Source organism: Hyaena hyaena, unplaced genomic scaffold, assembly GCF_003009895.1.
Source record: "Hyaena hyaena isolate Hyena2069 unplaced genomic scaffold, ASM300989v1 scaffold_67, whole genome shotgun sequence".
NCBI classification, from domain to species: domain Eukaryota; kingdom Metazoa; phylum Chordata; class Mammalia; order Carnivora; family Hyaenidae; genus Hyaena; species Hyaena hyaena.
In genome coordinates this window covers 1,985,784-2,008,432 of record NW_024080699.1, presented here as the reverse complement: position 1 = coordinate 2,008,432, position 22,649 = coordinate 1,985,784, and the positions used below count along the sequence as shown (strand labels likewise).

Genomic DNA, 22,649 nt, shown 5'->3' with positions numbered 1-22,649 from the left:
ACTTTCATCTGCACTGGGAAGCCAAAAAGTTGACCTGACTGGCTTTACTGCGATGTTCACTGTATTGCGGTGGTCTGGGACCATTGTACCGCGGAGGTGTGCCCGTACATACATTACGCTGTTAGAGGATTTGTGCGCTCCAGATTTTGAACTCCAGCTTTATATTCATACCTAGAAATTCCCGTGTTAACCAATTCATGCCTGAGAGTAACTACAGAGATTCCTACTTCTGCCATTTTGGGGGCCATACGTCATTCCCATTCATCCATCGTGAATGTACCACACTTCTCTCCTTCTGCTGGCGCTCAAATGTTTCCACCAGGGAACCTCAACCCACAGCAAAACAAACTCATTCTCCAGGACCCTGAGAGGACCCCTCCAGAAACTCCTCAAAAGTTCAAAAAACTTTGTTTCATGTTTAGCTCAGAAATTTATTCCAGTTTTGGAAACTACTGACATAGAGCCGTGTGTTTTGACATAACATTTCTCTGCGAAAATCATTTAGTACAGTGACCTTCCAGGAAGATGATTCTTCCTTATATGAATGCTCCTTGCCCCCCTGGCACATGTCCCAGGTCTAGGGACCTGGGTTGGAGAAACAAGGACCTGCTTTGTACCAGTCCCTGTACCAGGAATGTGGAGATCAAGAAATCTCCTAGGGCAGGGACCCAGCTCCTCTCCCCGTCTCCTGCGGTGCCTTCTCCCAGAGCAGAGCCCCTGGGGAGCTTGATTTGAAATCAGAGGTTCTTAAGGGGGGGGGGGGCACGGTTGCAGTAGCTCCAGAATGTTTCCTTTGAGAGCGATACAAAATGAGACTTGAAGATCTCTGACTTCAGAGCCGCATAGCCCTTAGTTCAAAGCCCAGGGCTGCTGTTTAAAGGACTTCTGCCGTTGAGTACTTTCAGCATTGTGAAAAAAAAAAATGGGATTTGCCAGCTGGAAGAGAAGGCAACTCATCCTCGGAGGGAGCAGTTGAGGGAGGTTCTGAAGCTGTGTGGAGCACGGGTGACGAGTTCAGACGTCACCAGCAGGACACCTGGGTTCTCCTAGCTGTACGCTGTCAGCCTTGGGAGTTCAGATAAGGAGCCGTCCCTTCGCACCTTGTGTAAAACACAAGAAAGCTGTATGGGATGGTCCCTCAGGTCCTCCCGACTCTGATGTTCTGCTCAACATTTCAGTTTCTTTGGGTGTAGTTCTCTGCTTGATTCTCTTTACAATGCCTGACTTCCTTCATCGCTTCTTGAAAGTGCTGTGTGTACACCATCCATACTTATAAAAACAACAGCTATCTCTTATTAATGCTTCTCTCAAACCTCAAAATGTTCTCTCCTGAATATATGAAGATCAACAGGCCCTGTTTCCAGCATGGACGTGTTAACTGTTCTGGAGGTTACGTAACTAGACTTGTTACAATCCCAGGAGGCAGAACGGAAACAAATTACACAAGAGAAGCCATTTCTTTATCTGGCCTAGAATATTTTTTTCTAGCCAAGAATCTAAGATGATGCTTATATCCCTAAAGGTTATTTTTTTTTTTTGTTTCTTTTTTCACGGAGCACAACAAATGCCCCCAGCCCCACTGTCCATAATAAGCACTCATGTAATCTTAGTTAATAAAGTGAGGACTTATTCAATTTTCAGTTCTAATAAGGAGTCAGCCATTATCTTTGCAATGGGTCCCATGCCCTGGTTAAAAAAAAAAAATTTAATTTTTTTTTTTTTCTTTTTATGTATTATTTTTTTTTTTTTTTTTCCTTTTTTAAAAAAAAAAAAATGAGTCTGTCCACTACTTGGCTGCAGCTTAAAGGCCTGAAGCTGAATTTAGTTTTCTTTTTACCACGCCGAGTCCCACAGACTCCTTAGCCCAGGATTAGGATCTTAAAAATAAAAGAAAGGAAAAACAAAAGGCAGAGAAGCACACACAGAGAGAGACCGGGTGATTTCCTCATCCACCGCACATAGACACATCTGCTCTGAAGGGAGCCCAGGGCCCAGACACATTCTGAAACATCCCCTCACTTTTCTGAAGGGGCTGCGAAGGGCAGTGAGTCCAGCCAGTCAGGGTTCTAGGGGACAACGAGGATCTCCCGATCAGGATTTTTATTTCCAAATGAAGAACAGAGCAGAGGGAAATGGAGCCTTACTTGAGGCCTCCCTTCCCTTAGGCAGTTAAAACCTTGGAGGAAGTGAATAAAAAAACAGTGCAATGTCTTGGGCTGCCTCTGTGATTCATTCTCAAGACTGAGTTCACACCTTATAGAGTCAAGACAAGAAGGGCCTCATGGCCTCGGTCTGCAGCCCTAGAAGGTGGCTGTGTGTCTGAGGAGCACAGCTTTCTAAGGCTGGGCCTGCAGAGGGTCACAGGACAGCTCCAGAGGGAACCCGCCCTGGCACAGAGCTGAGCCGGGTGCCAATTCCCCCCATCGTCCACTCTCCTGACCTCCATGTCCAGCGGCCGCTCCCGGCTCCCTACCTGTCCCCGCTGGTCTCCGCCAACCTGTTGTTCATGATGGCGAAGGCCCCCACCCCCCCTGAGAACTCGTTATCCCGGGACAGCACGCTGGCCTGGGGCGGGCAGCCGTTGGCGGTCTCAGACAGCTGCTTCTGGAGGATGGCCAGCGAGACCTTGTTGGCGGCCAAGAAGTCCTTCATGGAGATCATCTCCCCTGAGAGACGCCGCCCGTCCGTGTCGCTTTCCATCACCCCATCCGTGTCTATGGAGATGTCGCCCCGGTCCTGGACGGTGCCCGGCATCACCACGTTCCTCCGGGACCTCAGGAGTCTCCTCTGGCATTGCTGGCAGCACCCCCCATCCATTTTCCTCAGGATCCAGTTCACGGACTGTTTGATGAGGATGGAGATGACATTGAACAAGGAGTAGATGCAGCAGACGCCCATGAGGATGAACACGAAATTGGCGAAGCGGTAGAGGCCTTGGCTGTCATACTGGGCGTTCTGGCTGCTGACAAGGTCCCCGAAGCCAATGGTGCTGAAAGCCACGAAGCAGAAGTAGAGCGAGTCAAAGTAGCTCCAGCCTTCGATGGAGGTGTACATGGCCGACGCGCAGCAGGAGATGAGGAGGGAGGCCACGCACAGGATCAGCATGACGTAGTACACGGAAGGCTTCCAGCCGGCCAGGCTATCCACCTCGCACCTGCCCGGGGGCTTCAGGCTCTCCTGGGGCAGGGCCCCTCGTCTCTGGAGCTGCCGCTGGTGGCACGACTTCATGATGTAGGCAATGACGGTGATGAGGCGCTCCAGGAAGAGGTTGAAGAACAAGATGGTGCTTGCGCAGCCGATGAGGCCGTAAAAGATCAGAAAGATTTTCCCTCCTACCGTCGCTGGAGTGGTCATCCCAAACCCTGCAGGAGACAAAGATCAGAGGGGAGAAGAGTGAGGGAGGCCTCTGCTGCGAATGCGGCCAGGGTCTTGGCACAGAGGACTGGCAAAGGACCCGAAGAAACAGTTTCATAAAAGTGCTCAGTCTTAGCCTTTCTAGTTGTTCCTAGAAATAACTCCTAGGGGAGAACGGTCACGTCCTTTTGAAGATGCCAAGTGTTGTTCAGAGGTGCCCAGCTGAGAGCCCGTGTGGTGCCATTGTACAAATCAGAAAAGGGCACCTCTTCCTCCAGGCGGATACAGTCAGTGAAAGATGGCTGGGTGATGGGAATGCGAGCTGGATTTTGGCCTCCCCTCCTGACTTGGCTAGACATCCTGTGCAGTGCACAACCTGAACCACCATACTCAGGAGACATTGTTCAGACAGACCAACAACAGCTCATAGGAAGAAAAGTCTTATACAGACTCATCGGAATTCATTTATTCTATAAATACTTATTCAATGCCATTCCAGGAATGGGGGATTGAACTCTAAAAAAGCCAGATCTGGTCCCTGCCCTTATGAAGCTCTAGCCTAGTGAGGGGATTACTACATCGTATAGGTGTGGTGCTGAAGGAGGTACAGTGTCCTATGGGAGTGGTTAAGAGGAGGATCCCAGCTCAGACTTGGGATTCTGAGAAGACTAAGCAGGGATACCTGAAAGCTAAAGAGGAATTAGGCAGGCAAGGAGGAGTGTACGTGCGTGTGTGTGCACACAAGCGTGTGTGGTGGTGGTGGTGGGGCTCCAGGCAGAGAAACAGCAAATGCCAGCATATGTAGAAATGAGAAATTTGCTCAAGATTTTCCCATCTTTTATTTTTATTATTTTTTATGTTTATTTATTTTTGAAGGAGAGAGAGAGAGCAAGCATGATAGGAAAAGGGGCACAGAGAGAGGAGACACAGAATCTGAAGCAGGCTCCTGGCTCCGAGCTGTCAGCATAGAGTCCGACGCAGGGCCGTGAGATCATGAGATCGTGGCCTGAGCCAAAGTCAGAAGCTCAATCGACTGAGTCACTCAGGTGCCCCTGTTTTTCCCATCTTTTAAATAAAACTCTTGAAACATACACCTTATGCTTTGGGAGTGGAAACTGAGATGTTGGTTTTTATAGTTTGATAAAATAGAAAATGTCTTTCTTGCCTTTGCCTCTTACTGTTCACAATTTCCACCTTCTTGATCTTTCTACCCATGCACACAGACATGTTACTAAGAATACCAACTATAGGACAACAGGCATCACTAAGAACAATGAGAAAAAGCAAAGAGCAGTGATGCAGTCAGTATTTCTCACTGAGGGGTGCCAAGGGTCAGTCCCCTTGGAGGGATGTGGAATCCTTCCAAGCAAATGATTCAGTAACCATGAGAAGTCTGATCTGTTTGAAGGGAAGGGCATCAAAGTCACTGAATACAAATGCCATTCAAAAAATAAGTACTGAGCATGCCTCCCTGGATTCATCCCTTTATTTGAACCAAACCTTCTTATTTCCATTTTTTCTTTATTATGAAGTAGACATTCTTTTTTTTTTTTTTTTTTTTTTATTTCTAGGAGAGAGAGAGAGACAGCGTGAGTAGGGGAGGGTCAGAGAGAGAGGGAGACACAGACTCTGAAATAGGCTCCAGGCTCTGAGCTGGCAGTCAGCACAGAGCCCGATGTGGGGCTCGAACCCACGAACCGCGAGATCATGACCTAAGTGAAAGTCGGACTCTTAACCGACTAAGCCACCCAGGCGCCCCTGAAGTTCACATTCTTAACTTGAGCCTCATCACTGGGATCTTGAGGACTCATCCCTTATTCTCTTTCCCAATGACACCATGCTTGTCCCCAAGCTGGCACTTTTCTTTGTTGCCACAGCTCACCGTGACTGCCTCCCAGGGCACCCTGGAAGTGGTTAGATCAGACCTTGCCATGTGTAGGCTTCTGGGGTGATGACTTCCTCCTCTCCTCAGGCAGAGCCAAGAGGCCACCCTTCCCCAACACCTAGCTACACATACTATGTAACCATCTAGTTTTCCAATTAAATCTGATCTTCCTTCTACAGTATACAAGCATCTACAGGAGGGTAGGGTGTTAACAGCCAATAGCCAAGAGACCAACAGAAGATAGTGAATCTAGCTTTTGAGCTGTATGGGACAGGATGACTTGGTAAGGAAGGATCAAGGTGCCAGGGATACTTCCATGGGGAGTTACAGTTATGGACCTTAATGGTACAGGAAAAATTAGACCCTCATCTCTTCTCTGAGAACTCCTGTTTTCAAAACGAAAGGCCCTCATCAGGTTTTATTTATTAGATAGTTTCCATATATATATATATATATATATATAGTTCTTGGTGACCTGAGGATGTTGGGGGCATCTTCTCTGGCCCAGTGAATTCCCAGAAGCGGTAAAGCTTGCAAATCTTTCTGCACTAAGAAATGAAAAATGAGGGGCACCTGGGTGGCATAGTCGGTTAAGCCTCTGACTCCATCTCAGCTCAGGTCTTGATCTCAGGGTTGTCAGTTCAAGCCCTGCATTGGGCTCTATGCTGGTGTGAAGCCCACTTAAAAAAAAAAGGAAGACGAGGAGGAGGGGGAGGGGAGAAGGGAGGAGATGATGAAAAATGAAAGCTGGAGTCCCTGTCCCAAAGCTGTAAGGCCAGAAGAGTCTTAGGGATTTCTTCACTGGAGACAGAACTGAGACAGAACCCAGATAAACATTTATCTGAGGACCTTTTTATTGACCCAACAATATTCCAAGAACTGGATAAAGGCATTAAAAATGGGGAAATCCCAGAAATAACAAGGGAGGGAGAGAGAGAGGTGCTTGCCAATAATCAGGAGAATGCAAGATTTAAATGGGCAAATGTTTGCTTCTCCAAAATCTTCTTTTCTGATCCCAGAGGTGACTTAAGTTTACAGCAATAATTTATTAAGCACCTGTTAAGTTCAAGGGCCTGTACTAACTGTCTGGATCTTGCAATGGTGACCTGGACAAGGTCCTTGACCTCAAGGAGCCTTGTCTCCAGGCTGGGACAAATCAACTGCTATCTACAAAGCAAGGCATAGTGAGTCAATGGCCAAAATAAGGCATGATGGAGTTATTCCAGTTTTAGGGTCCCGAGTGCCACCTCACTTGGGATGCATGACAATCAGGTGTGTGATGGAAGCCAGCTGGCAAGCTCAGTAAACTGACTATTCCAATGAAGGAAATGTCTAGACGTATTCCAGAGCTTTAGAATTTCTACAGTCTATCTTGTTTTTTTGGTTTTAAAACATTCAATTTTATGAAAGAATCGATAAGCCATGGGTTTTGATTACCTGCTGTATTGGCTTGATCACTGCCATCTTTTCAGTCAGCAAAAATAACAGAAAATGGCATAAGTGGTTGTGTGGGGGAAGCACCAGGAGGCAGCCTTGCATGGTTTGCTGTTAGAGATGTTTCCACAGGGGCGCCTGGGTGGCTTAGTCCTACTAACTAAGCATCCGACTTTCGCTTAGGTCATGATCTCGCGGTTCGTGGGTTCGAGCCCCACGTGGGGCTCTGTGCTGACTGCCAGCTCAGAGCCTGGAGCCAATTTCAGAGTCTGTATCTCCCTCTCACTCTGACCCTCCCCTGCTCACGCTGTCTCTCTCTCTCCTAGAAATTAAAAAAAAAAAATTAAAAAAAAAAAAGAGATGTTTCCACAGCTTCTACTATTGTAGAGCTTAAAAATGTGGAAGCTAATAATACAGGCTTTTTCACAGGAAGACTTTCCTTTTCTGAGCCCCATAAGGCTGAGCATTAGGGGATACCTTGGATTGGGAATAAGAAGCCTCAGGGTCCTCCCTGGTGGAGGGAAAAGAAAGAAGCATCATCAAAGACCTGCCCTGTGCCCGGTATAGCAGGCTCCTCACACCCTTGCAGGGTGTTGATTATTAGTCTACTAGTCCCATACGACAGATGAGAAAAAGAAGAATAGAGAAGCTGAGAAACTTGCCTAGAGGCACAAAGCTGGAATTAGAACCTAGATCTGTTTTGTCTCACAGGCCTGCGCTCTTTCCACCTGACTGTGCTAAGTGAGTGCAAACCACTGTCAGGTGTATGCATCAGAAGTAGACTTGAGGGAGGGACATTAACCAAGCGTCTATAGTTCCATGCTTTACATAGACACCCCAACCACAGTGGCTGCCAAATCTGGTACCCAAATCAGGGGATCGATTTACATCAGAAATTGAAACCCTACAATTTTCATTTACTAAAACACATGTTTCTGAATGTATGTGTGCCTCTTCCAACAAGTGATGTAATTAACTTGGTTTTAAAAATGTGCTGCACCCCATGCATTTTGGTCTCCTTGTATTTCATAGGCGCACAAAGGAAACTGATTGTCACAGGTGGTGCTTTTCAATATACAATTTACTCTCCGTGCTTCACGTCTCAGGTCTTCTGATTCAGGTCCTACCCCTGAGTCTGGGAGCACATGAGCTAGCTGACTGAGGACCAAGGGCTCATGGATTTGGTTTGGAATCTAAGGAAGCTCGCGTAGCAATCTACTTTTGTCTAGCTCCCCTGAACCATTTCAGATCTGCTTTACTGTGACTGTAATCCCTAGCACAGCTCCTGGGACCAAACCAGGCTCTCTGGTGTCCTTGGGGTCTAGAAGAGACTTCCAGGGTCCCTGTCAACCCCAATAGAGCTCTTCATTTAGACCATGAAGAGAAGAGAGCAGGCCTGGAATCTCCCAGCCTTCTTCGTATACTCTGTTGACCGCCATTCCTTAAAAAATTAATCAAGGGAAAAACAGAGAAAAGCTTTGCATTATGATATGTTTCAAACATACACAGAGGTAGGGAGAACACTGTAACAAACCCTCAACTTTGAGCAGTTGTCAACATTTTGTCAGGCATGGTTCTATCCAACCCTACCCCCTTTATCTGATGGAGTATTTTCAAGTGAATCCCAGACCGCACGCCATTTCATCCATTAATAATGATGCATCTGTAACTGACAAGACTTTATTTTCTCAACATAACCACTATGACATTGTCACACCTAATAAAACGAACACTAATTCCTTAAAACCAAATAATACCGAGGCTGTATTCAAATTTCCCAAAAATATCTTTTTACAGATCTGTGTGAATCAGGATGCTAACAAAGGTCTCCTTTATTTATTGCCAGTCTCCCTTCCCATTTTTTGATGCCATTGATTTGTTGGGTACATGTGTCCTGCAGATTTCAATCACAATTCTTTCTGGAAACATTTTTTAAATGTGTATTATGAGAGTGACTTTAGGTGCAGCAGAAAATCTCAAACACTGCATGGGGACATATACGTTGGTATAAACTGTCTAGAAATCAATCTGGGAATGTCTCAGACATCTTAAAAATATTTGTTCCTTTTTCTGTTATTTTTTAGGAATATGTCCCCCAAAATATCAGAAATGTGACTCATTATGTACATTGATGTTCACTGTGGCTTTGCTTTTAATAATGAATATCCTCAGCAATCTAAATGTTAGATAATAGGGAAATGACTAAATAAAGTTGCTCTTAAAATGAGACCACTAAAATGACATATACAAACAGTTTTTAAGGACCAGAGAAAATGGTCAGTGGAAAAATGCAGAATCAAAGCGTACCTGAAGAATGACTCAAGCCTGGTGCATGGGGCATCCTCATTAAGTATTTGTTGGATATGGGAATAAACTTTCTAAAATCCATTTATCCACCTATATATGTTATAGCAGTGAAGATGCTTTTGGTTGCCAGTAATAGCAAATCATAAATAGAGGTGGCTTAAACATGAAGGGGATGTTTTATCTCACAGAACATGAAATTTGTAGATGGGCAGCTCCAGGGATTCACTGGGTGTCTTTCCAAATGATCTTTGAACCAAGACATTTCACCTTTCTGGTTCTGGCCCCATCAACATGTGGGCTACTTCCTCCTGACCCCCACCCCCATGCCAACAGCTTCATGCATTAACTCCTCACAGACTAATGTCCGGAGCAGGAAAATGTTGTGTTCCTGCCTTGTGTATGTCTTTACAATAGCAGAGAATCCTTTCCAGAAATCCCCTGGTGAAATTCCCATTATACATCATTAATCAGTACGACCCTACTCCTCAAACCAATTATCTACAAGAGGAATGGATTTCCTCTTAGACTGGTCAGGGTTTACGAGAGTTCCTTGGGAAAGGGATGGACCCAAGAACCAGCGTGGTCTGCCATAAATATACACAGAAAAAACAACATAAAGAGAAAAAGACAACATTTTTAGTCAGGGTATTTCAAGGTAGTGATAATTTGAGTGATTCATTTTTTCCTAGTGCTTGATATCTTTCATTACTTTTAAACTGAGAAAAATACGTTAAAATATTCTGGATGTTTTCCTCAAATGGCAGGCAAATACCTGTCCAAAATGATCATTTGTCTTGATTCATTTTTCTCAATACACTGAGAAATCAAAGTTTGACTTGTATAAACTTTTCATAATCTTTTTAATTTGGAAATTTTAAGCCTCTTTGTGTGAGATCAAACTACATGGGGGTTTGTGGGTGTTTTTTTTTTTTTTTTAAAGATCTTCCAGTTTCAACTGGGATGGAAAGAGGGGACAAGAACATACCTCATGGGTTATTCCTAGAGGGATTGTGGCGGATGGGAATGGGGTTCCAGTAATGGAAGACTTGAGGTTCTTACCAGGCAGTCATTATGCAGATTGTGGAACCACAACTGTTAGAGCTGAGAGGAACTTCACAGCCTTCTAGCCCAAGATTTCTATGTTATAGATGTTATTAAAAATGAGGCACTAATAAACCAGGTAATCTTCATGAAGGGTGGAGACTTGGCTTGAATCCACGTTCCCCATCCAGATTGCCCTCTCTTACTCTTGTTGCCTGTGGTAAACTGTTTCCAAAGATTATTTTGAGCAAACTGCTCCCATACCTGTAAGAGGTGACGCCTATTTCCCTTCTCCTTGAATCTTGGATGACCTTGAGGCTTGGTCTGATCAATCCTATGTGGTAGAAGTCATGCTGTATGAGTTCTTGGCTTAGATGGTAAGGAGCCTCGCAGTTCTATCTTTCTATCTCTCTGGATCCCTGAGCCACTGTGTAAAAAGTGTGACTATTTAGCTGAAGAGAGAGGTCCAGTCCTCCCCAGCCATTCCAGCCTCCTCAGATATTGGGTAAATTCATCTTGAGCATTCCAGCCCCAGTCAAGCATGAGCTATATTAGCTGGTACCTCATGGAGCCAGAGAACCACCAGCTGAGCCCAGCAGACCCAGAGAATTGTGGAAAATGTCCATGGTTGTTGTTTAAGCTATTAATTTGGGGAACACGGATAATGAAATGTGTTTTCTCTGGGACCTGTAATTTTTTCAATAAGTCATCTTCTTCCCACTATTTTAAGGCTGCTCCAGCTTCTCCCTTCATTGATAATTAAGTGTAAGGGATTTCAAGGAGTGTCAAGAGGAGGTCTGTGAGGGTTTTGGAATTCAATGAAAATTCCACTTGCAAATTGAGTACGCTGTTGAGCCTGTGTGATATGAAGGAACAGACACCAGCTGAGGGCACTGGAAGGGGTGGGATATAGAGGGCATTGTACTGTTGATACATATTTGGATGGTGTCCAGCTGGGGGCTATTATGAATAGTATTTCTAAAAACACTCTGGTGCATGTCTTTTGGTGAACCTATGCACACATTTCTCTTGGATACCTATACTCAGGTGTGGGAGTGGGGACTCATAGGATATATGTTCAGCAAAGTGGACGCCCCAATTTACCCTGCCCACATCAAGGTGTGAGGGTCCCAGTTTCTTCATATTCTTGCCAATATTCTTGTAGGTACATAGTGGTCTTAGTTAGCATTTCCTTGACATCTATTAAGTTGAGCCTCTTTTCATATGTTTTGTGGTCATTTGGACATCCTCTTTAGTGCCTGTTCAATTATTTTGCCCATTTCCTTTTTTTTTTTTTTTTTTTGGTTGAGTTCTAGGTGACACAGAAACAATGACACTCTAGGCTTTGAGCACTGCTTTAAAGGGTTCCAGATTTGGCTGGTGAATTTACTGCCTCATCTAAACAAGGGCATTGATTTACACAACCTGTCTGGCCAATCTTATCTTGCACAGAACTCATTTCTCCAATGGAGAATTATTTCTAACATTTCCTATGCTAGCCAATATTCCCTATGGCACAGATTTTGATAACAATATTTATAGTGCTTAATAGTAACCTCTTGAAAATGGATTCTGGAATAGAAACTCCCATTAATGGATAACTGTTGCCAGGGTGTAAGCTGAAATTACACAAACACACACTTACCTGTTGATAATGAAGTGTTTTATGGTAAGTGACCACTCAGACAATATAGTAGCAAAAAATGCTCATGTTAACACCCTGCAAAAATTTTAATCTGACAAAACCAGGGTGGGGACCCTAAATTGGAAACTGGCTATGGACCAGAGGCCGACACACTCAGCAAAATAAGCAATTTCCATTCACCTCACACTTGAGGAATGCCTGCACACTGGTAAATCTAAGACAAAGGTACAAGCTCAAAATCAACTCAAAATCCTTTTTCATGAACTTCTACAACTTTTTTCTTTCTTTCTTTTTTTCTTTAAGTAAGCTTCATAACCTAGTGCTGAGCTCACACAGGGCCCAAAGTGGAGCCCAACACAGAGTCCAGTGCAGAGCTTGAACTTATAACTGAGATCAAGGCCAGAGCTGAGATCAAGAGTTGGATGCTTAACCAACTGAACTACCCAGGCACATGCAGACCTTCCACAACTTTTAAAAGTCACTTCTTTCTCATCTCCAAATATCATTGTGGAGTTCCTCAAGACAGAATTCTGCCAAGAGACAGAATTTCACTTTGGCTTGATGGGATTTCACACTGGACCATGTTTGTGTTCACCATAATCTCTCTTATACAAACCAAAAAGAGCAGTCCCTACTAATTGTTAAAATCATGCCAAGAATGTCTTTTCTTTGGCCTCGTTCTTTCTTCACAAGCCACCACTGGAAAGTTACCAAGAACGAATGATGGGATGTAAAACCAGCCTTGTCTGGTTTGTATGTGTTTTCCTCCATAGTCCAGGACTATGCCCTGTGGCTCACATGTGCATAATGAATCAGGTCTTCTCAATAGAACTTCAGGCCTACAGGGGAAAAGCTTCCCTCAGGAAGGGATGGCAGTCCCTTCAATTCCATCTAGGTGTGGGTGCCCAAGCCCTGACTTTCCTCATCTATTTGGAAATGAGCTGGAGGGGCAGGTAGCAAGATCAGGTAAGTGAACAGATACTTACTGGATGGTCAGATACGTAAAATCTTGTCTTAGCAACATATACTGAATGTTGAGAAGATTGGAATCCATCCCTTTGGAGAAAGAAAATACTGCTTGCTAGTAATTTTTTAAGAAACACTTCAGGGAGGGGTGCCTGGCTGGCTCAGTGGGTAGAGCATGAGGCTCTTGATCTCAGAGTTGTGAGTTTAAGCCCCACTTTGGGCATGGAACGTACATAAAAAACAAAAAACACTGCAGGGAGTGCCAGAGTGGTAATGGACATCTCTTCACAGAAACTTTGGGTAATGAGAAACTAGGACAAACAAGTACCTTAGGAAGTGTGTACAAGGATGTGTGGAGGGAGAAGCTTGCACATTGCATGAAGAGATGGGGGTCATCAGTACTTCACGGGTATCAAAAGTGTGGATCAAGTTTTATGAGTCTTTTTTTTTCTTGGCTGTTTCTTTTTTTTCTTTTTCTATGGGAGGGAGAGCAGAGAGGGAGAGAAAGAGAATCTCAAGCAGGCCCTACACTCAGTGAGGAGCCTGACACAGACCTCCATCTCATGACTTAAGCCAAAATCAAGTCAGAGGTTCAACCAACTGAGCCACCCAGGTGCTCCCAGTATTATGAGTCTTCTAAAGAAAATGCTTAAAGAAAGGGGTTTATGAGGGTCAAGTGTTCACAATCATTACTTCCTCTTGGATCCTTTCTAGATGTTGAGGAGAGAACCACTAGAGGCAAGTGTTGACGTGACAGTCAAATAAGGCAATACTGCTGTATTTTATTAGGTTGCGCACACAGCACCAAGAACATGGGAGGGGAGGTGGGCAATTAAAAGACGGTTTCTGGGGCGCCTGGGTGGCTTAGTCGGTTAAGCGTCTGACTTTCGCTTAGGTCATGATCTCGTGTTCGTGGGTTCGAGCCCCGCGTCGGGCTCTGTGCTGACTGCCGGCTCAGAGCCTGGAGCCTGTTCCGGAGTCTGTGACTCCCTCTCTCTCTGACTCTACCCTGCTCACGCTGTCTCTCTCCTAGAAATAAATAAAACATTTAAAAATAAATAAATAAATAAATAATAAATAATAAAAATAAAAGACGGTTTCTTCCCTCCAGGAGCATCAAACCTGGTCCAGGAGAAGAAGTACTAAAACAACACACAAGAAGGAAACCTGCACTAGGTTGTTTTATCAAATCAAGTAAACTCCTATTCCGAGCCACCTGCAAACAACATAAAAGTCAAACGGAAAATTTCTATCAAGCTTTAGGGAGGTTGGAGGGTCTAATCACATCTTTATTTACAGTGTGAAAATTAACTGAGGGGTGAATGAGGTAGAAGCAAAGTACGGTCACTTGGGACAAATGTCTTGAACTTTTAGTACACATGAAAATTCCCCGAGGAGCTTGTTAAAAACTGGAGATTTTCATGGGGTGCCATACGTTACTCAGTCAGTTGAACATCTGACTTTGACTCAGGTCATGATCTCGTGGTTCATGGGTTCGAGCCCCATGTCAGGCTCTGTGCTGAATGCTTGCTCAGAGCCTAGAGGCTGTTTTGAATTCTGTGTCTCCTTCTCTCTCTGCCCCTCTCATGCTCTGTCTCACTTTGTCTCTCAAAAATAAATAAATGTAAAAACTTTTTTTTAACAACTGGGGATTTTCAGCCCTCAGAGATTCTGATTCAGGAGGTTGAATGGGAGCAGAAAACCTGCATTTTAAGCTAGTTCCCATAGTGATTCTGGTACAGGGACCACAGACCCCACGCAGGGAAACAGCACTAGTTGCGGTCAAAGCACCGGGGCAGGAGGGTTGGAAACAAAGGTCATGTCTGCTTGGGGAAGATTCTAAGGTAGGGTCCCCTCCCTCAAAGCAGTGAAGTATTGACATCATACTTCTGGGGTCCTAGAGGCAAAGGCAACTCTTAACTTCTTTGGTGTATCAATACATGATACAGAAAACACTTCAGATGGTACTCTCTATCAGAATGAGCTGTCTTCAGAAGGTCTGGTATAACTGTGAGGCCAGGACCACAGCAGATATGAAGACAGCTCTCTCCTTCCTTTGGGTTAGAAGGACTTCCAAAATAGTTAAGGACTTCCTACTTCCTACATTACCTATGGTGGCAAATGCAATGAAGAGAAGGGAGTGGTACTTCCTTCCCAGCCAATCCATTTTCTGGAACGGAACCCAGGTAGGTGCTGGTTTATTTTTGTAAAGTGAAGTTTTGGGTTATTTGGGTTAGGGGGTGGGGGAGGAAAGAGATGCCAGAGCACGACTGGGGGCTGAGGTGGGCATTGGTTCTGAATCAGCCTTCTGCCTGGGCTGAGCACCTGCTGGCATGGTAGTCCAGCTGTGTAAAGGGACAAGGTGGTTCTAGGCAGTGTGTCCTGACTGGTGCCTGAGCCATTGGTACCAGGACTACCCAAGGAGCTTGTTAGATAAGGAACCCCTGAGCCTTACCTACTGGACCCCAGTTTCGTATCTGGATGGTGATGATTACCTTAGAGCTGGAGAAACTGTTCTACAGTTTTCCATTCAAGACAGGATTGCTTGGTGACATAACAGACCAAAGGAGGACTCGCAATAATGTGCTGCTTTGAGGAAGTTGATAACTGCCCTCCTCATTTCCATTACGCAGTTCATAGCTCCACCGTCCCGTGGTGAGAAAAGCAACGGAAATACTGATTTTAGGAACTGCCTCCTTTGTTTTATGACCTAGTGGCTCACAAGGTCTGCAGGATGGATAAACGTCTGGGTCCTTAAGGACAAGGCCATCTGACTTTGTTCCAGCTCCTCCAGCGGGCCGGTTAATGTTATGTGAGGATGATGGTGATGATGGTGATGACGGTAGTTTACGTGTGTGGAGCAAAGCCATTCTGAGCCGGACACTATGCTCAGTGCTTTACACGGACTCACTTCCTCAGTCCTCACGCCAACCTTGAGAAGAGGAATTATTATCTACTCCCCTTTTTTCTTTTTTTTAAGTTTATCTATTTTGAGAGAGTGAGCAGGAGGGACAAAGAGAGAGGGAGAGAGGATCTGAAGCAGGCTCTGAGCTGACAGCAGCAAGCCTCAGCCTGATGCAGGGCTCAAACTCACAAATGGTGAGATCATGTCCTGAGCCAAAAATCCAGAGTCAGAGGCTTGACTGAGCCACCTGGGAGCCTCTATGTCCTCCCTCTTGCACGTGGGAATCTGAAGTACATAGAGATGACAGAACTCACTCAGAGTCATGGAGCTAGCTAGTTAGGGGCCTGAATTCTTGTCCAGACTCTTAACAACTGAAGTGTGTGATGGTCACAACTTACTCTGGTTGTCCCTTTGGCAAAACGAAGATAGGGTGGCCCAGATGAACTCTAGGGACATTCAGATTCCAGTATTCTGTGACTCAGGTGTGCAGAGCATGAATTGGAGCTCATGCTGTATATCCGATCATCCCAGGATTCTGGGAGGAGCCCACCTTGTGTATCTCAGCCCTTCCTTCCACGGGCCAGACAGGTGACGCTCTAGTCTACATGAACAACATTTCTATTTGTAGCATGTCTCGACTACAAAGACATCAAAAGCTGATTTAAAGCATTTTGCAAAGGGGCACCTGGGTGGCTCAGTTGGTTAAGGGACCCTTGATTTTGGCTCAGGACATGATCTCACCATCTGTGAGTTTGAGTCCTCACTTGGGCTCTGCACTAACAGTGTGGAGCCTGCTTGGGATTCTCTCTCTCTCTCTCTCTCTCCCACTCGTGCACGCTCTGTCTCTCAAAATAAATTAACATTAAAAAATTGAAAGCATTTGCAAAGCAGCCATGGAGCTGAAGGGAAACAGCATCTCCACTGTACACAGAACTACTTTTCTGCAGCCACTTCCTGCTATGAATGCAAAAGTTAGGAGTTCTCAAGTTCAGGATATCTTTGGAATTTGCTATTTCTAGGTTTATTCCTTTCTCATTTCGTTAACAGCAAAGCATCTTTGACAAAAGACAGTATCCTATGTAGTAAAGATAAAACTATTTTCCAAGTAATTTCTGACCTAGGGGGAATGTTTCTAGACTCCGAGGCCATAGGTAGTTTATAAGTCAAAAATGAGTGACTGCTCTCCTGCCTCGAAAAGCTGAAAAGCGGGATGTGACCCATGCGGATTCTTTAAATCATCTGCATTATTACCACTCACAGTAATTTCTGTGCTCAGAAGATAACAGAAATTAGCCTCCTGGGAATCAGAAGACGTCAGTGCCTGAAGGGGAATTTGAAGAACTTCGTTTCCCTGAGCGAACACTGAGTCATGGGGGCAATTAGCTGTTTTATGCTTTCTCGAGTCCTTTTTCTCCTCTCAAACATTGAGCTAGGATGATGGCTGGAATAAATGCTGTCATTAATTCTGACTCTGCCTTCATTTAAAGGGGGGGAGGAATCATTTGATTTACTCATCTCAGGTAGGTGTCCTAATTCCAGTGCTTCTGAACTTTTAAATTATGAAACTACTCCTCAAAAGCAAGAGCCTATAGTTACATTCTCTCTTGAACAAAACTGCCCTCCCCCAGACTCTGAAGAAATGGCTCAATTAAGCAAAATATTACTATAATGCGGCCACGGAACTAAACACAGGTGCCTCTCTTGGCACGAAGGAGAGGATCTGGCTCCAGGACATTTTGCGGGGTTATGAAATATCTTCATTCTGGACAAAGCACAGGTCAATCTGACTGCCTTTGTGAATTTCTTGCTCGGACGAGAGGGAGGTCAGGCTTCTCAGGAGAGGATGCTCCTCACAGACGATGCTCACGACTTCTGCTTAACCTGAGAGGCCCCCAGCTCACCTTCTCAACTTCGCAGGATTGCAGGGCTCCCAGAAATCCAGTCTGGAAGCCAAAGGCCTACAGGATATTGGTGGCTCTCTCTCATCTGTTATGGTTTCACTAAGCTGTATGAAGCAACAAGAATGAAGCAGGGCCTGGGCATACTAAATCATATAAGATTTAAGAAATCAATGTGTTATTGGTAATCTCAGAACATGCTCTCCCCAGTCTGGAATTCCCTACAAACTCGTGAAACTTCCTACGTGGTATGGACCGGATGTTCATGGACCCACCGATTCATATGTTGAAACCCTATTCCCCAATGTGATGGATTAGGAGGTGGCTTTGGGGAGGTAAACAGGATTAGACGAAGTCATGACAGTGGAGTCCTTACAATGGGATCAGTGCCCTTCTAAGAGCACCAGGGAGAGCTTGCTTGCTTTTTCTGTTCTCCACCAAGTGAGGGTACACCCAGAAGTCAGTGGTCTGAAAAACGAAAGAGGGCTCTCACCGAAAACCCAATCTGATCTCAACTTCTGGCCTCCAAAACTGAGTGAAATAAATTTTTGATGATCATTTGTCACCCAGTCTATTGTATTTATTACAGCAGCCTCAGACAGTATGTTATTATTGTACCACCTTGCATTACCTAGAATCTCCTAGAAATGTGGGGCAAACATCCTCATATTTGCTATGGAAATCAGCTCTAGCTCTTGGGAACTAAAGCTCCCTACAGAAAATGGAAGTTTTTCTTTCTTTTCTCCTTTCTTTCTCTTCTGGCTTCCTTCTTCCCTTCCTTCCTCCCCTCCTTTCTTCCATTTCTTTAGAGAAGTCTGAGACCTCAAACCTCGTTCTTTTTAGAGGCACCTTCCTGGCGGTATCTAAATGAATCATGGCTCTGTAATAAACTATTCTTTGAGGGGGCTTGATTGAGGCCTTTTCTTAAAAACATTTCATTCTGATATTATTAGTTTCAGAAAGCAGTTACAACTTTCTTTTGCCCAAAGCTAGTAGAGAACCCATTTCAGGAAGTGTTGTGGCGCTTGTGGCACAAATAGAATTGGTGTAATAATTCAACTGCTGGAAGAAATGTTTGAAAATACTGTTACACAATGGTATTTTAGCTAGTCAAAATAGGGACTTTTTTAGCTAGGGAAAAGAAAGGGCTGATTCTTTGGGATTTATTTTTCCATTGAGGGAACAACACCGAAGACAGACACCTCCCGTGAACTCAGGCTATAAAGCCCAAACATGAGGGTCTTGTAGGAAATTATAAAAAAGGAAGTATGAAGACGGGGGCGCTTGGGTGGCTCAGTCGGTTGAGCGTCTGACTCTTGGTTTCAGCTCAGTTCAGGATCTCACCTTTTGTGAGTTCTAGCCCAGCACTGAGCTCTGTGCTGACAGTGCAGAACTTGCTTGGGATTCTCTCTCTCTGCCCTTCCCCGACCCCCCCAAATAAATAAATAAACTCAAAATTTTTTAATTAAGAAAAATTTTAAAATGGAAGTATGAAGAGTTAGATGGCAAGTCTGAGATGCCCAGTGCAGACCAGAATTGGGGTTCACTCTGGATCTGCTTTTTCTGGTCAACCACACTGTTAATGTTGAGTGGGATCTGGCGGCAAAAGCCTGTGGCTGGAGAAGGACCGAGTCATTGTTACCCACTGGGGAATGGCATGAGGGATGAGCAGAAACAGACAGAAAACATTTAGGGAACCATTTAAAGCCTACACTTTATCTCAGTGACTCTCCTATCTGAGTGTACTCTCACTGAGGCTTTCACGAGGTAACGTGAAAGGATTTTCTTCTGATGACGTCATTTCTAGTTTTAGGCAGAAGAGGCTCTATGATGAACGTTGACCTAATCTGGCCCTTTCTCCCTTAAAATGTTTTTTTCCTTCTCCCCCTGCCTTTCTTTTCTCTCCAATGTGCATCTGAAGTGTTCCTTCTCCTTGGCAGGTCATCTATATTCTTCATGTCTGCTGACTTATCCCTTGGACAAACCATGACTAAGCAGCAGGTGCCATGTACTCAGCTAATTGTTATCCGCAAATAAGACATCAGCTCCCAGTTTCCTTCAACGACATTTCTTCCAGAGCTTAATGCTTTCTTTCTTCACTGGCTTCTGCTTCATTGCCATTTTTTCACATGTTTATTGGCCTCTTACTTTTCCTCATTGGTAAATTCCTATTCATGTCTAGTCCGTTTTCCTATTAGTATACTTGTTCTTTCCTCTATTGATTTGCAAGAGCTCTTCATATATTTTGAGAAAATTAACTTGTCATCTTTTATAAATGCTGAAATATTTCCCCCAATTTATGGCTGCCTTTTAGTTTTACATAAAGGTTTTGTTGCTCTGCCGAAGTTTAATATTTATGAAGGCAAAGCCATCACTTTCCACCAAGTTTCTTATGTGGCTTTTGTCTTTGGAAGTCATGGAGGGAAGAGTACTCCAGAAACACACTAGTATTCAGTTATGGCTCTAATTTTTAAAAGCAATTTAATAATTAATTCTTTTCTAACTATAAGTATCTAAAATTTTAAAAATAGTTTTTCTCAGCATGATTTATAGTTGGAATTTGTATTGAGATCATTGCAGATTTATAAGCAATTATAAGAAATACCACAGAGAGTCTACTTACACTTCACTCAGTTTCCCCCAATGCTAATATTTTGTGAAACTACAGTTAATATCATGAGCAGGATGCTGACATTGATTCAATCCACTAGTCTTAACATTTTCCCCCATTTGTGTGTGTGTGTGTGTGTGTGTGTGTGTGTGTGTGTGTGTATGTTTACTTCTATAAAATACTGTCACACCTGTAGGTTCTTCAGCACCATTTTAAATAATCATATATTAATATAATTAATATGCTATTAATATAATAATAAAAATTTTTCAAAAGTAGGCTCCATACCCAACATGGGGCTTGAACTCACGACCCTGGGATCAAGAGTCGCATGCTCTACCAACTGAGATAATCAGGTGCCCTTCAACATGCCACTTTTATCAGAGGCAAATTTGTTATATTTGACTCTGGATTCTATGTTTCTGTCCCATTGATCTGTCTGTCCATGCTGGGCCTGGTACCAAAAATCTGAACAGTTCTCTTTTGAACATCCGCGAAAACTCCACTATCTTTCTTCTCTTCTCTTCCTGCTTCTTTCTCCTTTTTCTTTTCAAAACTTCCCAGCTTATTTTTATGTTCCAATTTTCCTGATGAGCTTTAGAATCATTTGGTTAAGTTCCAGAAAAGATCTTTGGATTTTGATTGGAGTCGCCTTATATTTAGAGAGTCATTTGTGGAGAAATGACATCCTTACCAAAGTGAGTTTTTCTACCAGGAACACAGTGTGTCTCTCTCTGTTTATAGAAATCTTTTAAAAGTGAGCCCTAGTAGAATTTTGTCATTGCTTCAGATGAATCCTGTCCAAATCTTGTCACACTGATTCCTGTTTCACAGCTTTTTGTAGATGATGTGAATGAGCCTTTCCCTCTACCATACATATATTTTGGTTGTTGATTTTCTTATTGATTTTTTAATTATGAGAAGCCATATATAACAGAAAACTTGCTCATCTTAAGCATTTTAAAGTGTATGAATCGGTGGCATTAAATCCATTCACAATGTTGTACAACCAGCACTGCCACCGATTTCCAGGACTTTGTCATCATCCCAAAGAGAAACTCTACCTACCAAATAGTAACGTGCCATTCTCCCTTTCTTCCAGGTCTCTGGCAACCTCTATTCTACTTTCTGTCTCTGTGACTTTGGAATCAGACAGGATTCCTCCTTCTGTGTCTGGTTCCTTTCACTTAGCATCATGTCTTCAGGGTGCATCTGCATCGCAGCAGGTGCCGGGACTTCATTCTTTTTTGTGGCTGCATAGCAGTCTACCGCATGGGTCTGCCGCAGGGGCTCATCTATTCATTTTCAGCAGAAATTTGGGTTGTTTCTATCTTTTGGCTCTTGAGAGTCATGCTATGAACACTGGTGTACAAGTATCTGTTTGAGTCCCTGCTTTCAATTCTTTGGGGTATATACCCAACAAGAAAACCAGAAAACTTGACATAACTCACAACTTACTATTAGTAGCATACAGCAGGAGGAAGGTATTACATTTATGGTTGGAAAAAATATTACCATCTACCTTCCCAAGAAACCCCCCCAAACAAAACCAATATATATGGACTCATCCTTCAAGGCCCTGGTCAAAGGCCTTTCCTGTTCCTCTCAGGCCCCGACCTCCCTGACCTCTCTGTGACAATGGTTGATGAACTCTTGTCCATTCCTAGACCGTGAGTGCAGCATGCTCCAGATAATCAAAAATTTAAAATTCAATTGTTCATTAAAAAAAAAGCCAGTTCTGGGGTGCCTGGCTGGCTTAGTCGTTTAAGCATCCGACTTTCGCTTAGGTCATGATCTCGCGGTTCTTGGGTTCGAGCCCTGTGTCGGGCTCTGTGCTGACTGCCAGCTCAGAGCCTGGAGCCTGTTTCAGAGTCTGTGACTCCCTCTCTCTCTGACCCTCCCCTGCTCACTCTGTCTCTCTCTCTCTCCTAGAAATAAATAAAAAATATTAAAAAAAAAAAAAAGCCAGTTCTCTCTTTGTGCTTTTGAATCTTCTGGATGAATTTCTTTGCAAGGGCAAAAGGGACTGGAAAGGGACTGGCTACAGTAGGCACAATAGAGAGAGTCTTTCAACCTTGCCCTAGTGATGTGAGGCCTGAAGGCAGGAGAATTTACGTGAAGTGGCAGGTTGCCCATCAATGTCTTCGGTACTTGTCACAGACCTGGCAGTTCACTTCGCACATACTGTACTTCTCTTCTGCTTTCCTCACAAATCATTTTTCTTTCTTTCTTTCTTTTTAAGTTTATTATTTAGAGAGAGAGAAAAGTACAAGTCAGGGAGGGGCAGAAGAAGGGGGGAGAGAGAATACCAAGGAGGTTCGGCACTGTCAGCGCAGAGCCCAACATGGGGCTTGAACCCACGAACCGTGAGATCATGACCTGAGCAGAAGTCTGATGCTTAACTGACTGAGCCCTCCCCGGGCCCTTCATTTTTTCTCTCTAAAGTGGGTGTTCTTGTTGTGTCATGGCCTGAAGGCCTGGGTTGGGTTCCTGATCAGCCATTCTTGTATCCTGTGAAGTTTTAAGCCCCTTACAAGCAATCTTGTCATGCAGCTCCCCTCCTCACCCCCCACCATGCACATACGCACACACACACGCACAGA

The 22,649-nt window shown here is 44.1% G+C and overlaps 1 protein-coding gene across 1 annotated transcript in view; it reads right to left on the bottom strand.

Moving 5' to 3' along the window:
- Positions 1 to 1,767: 1,767 nt before the first annotated feature.
- KCNK13 (potassium two pore domain channel subfamily K member 13) overlaps positions 1,768 to 22,649 on the bottom strand; it is a 109,444-nt gene continuing 88,562 nt past the window's right edge. Inside the window, exon 2 of the mRNA XM_039232550.1 lies at positions 1,768 to 3,362. Coding sequence (XP_039088481.1) covers positions 2,470 to 3,362 — 893 coding nt within the window. The 3' untranslated portion in view covers positions 1,768 to 2,469. The remainder of the gene's footprint in view (positions 3,363 to 22,649) is intronic.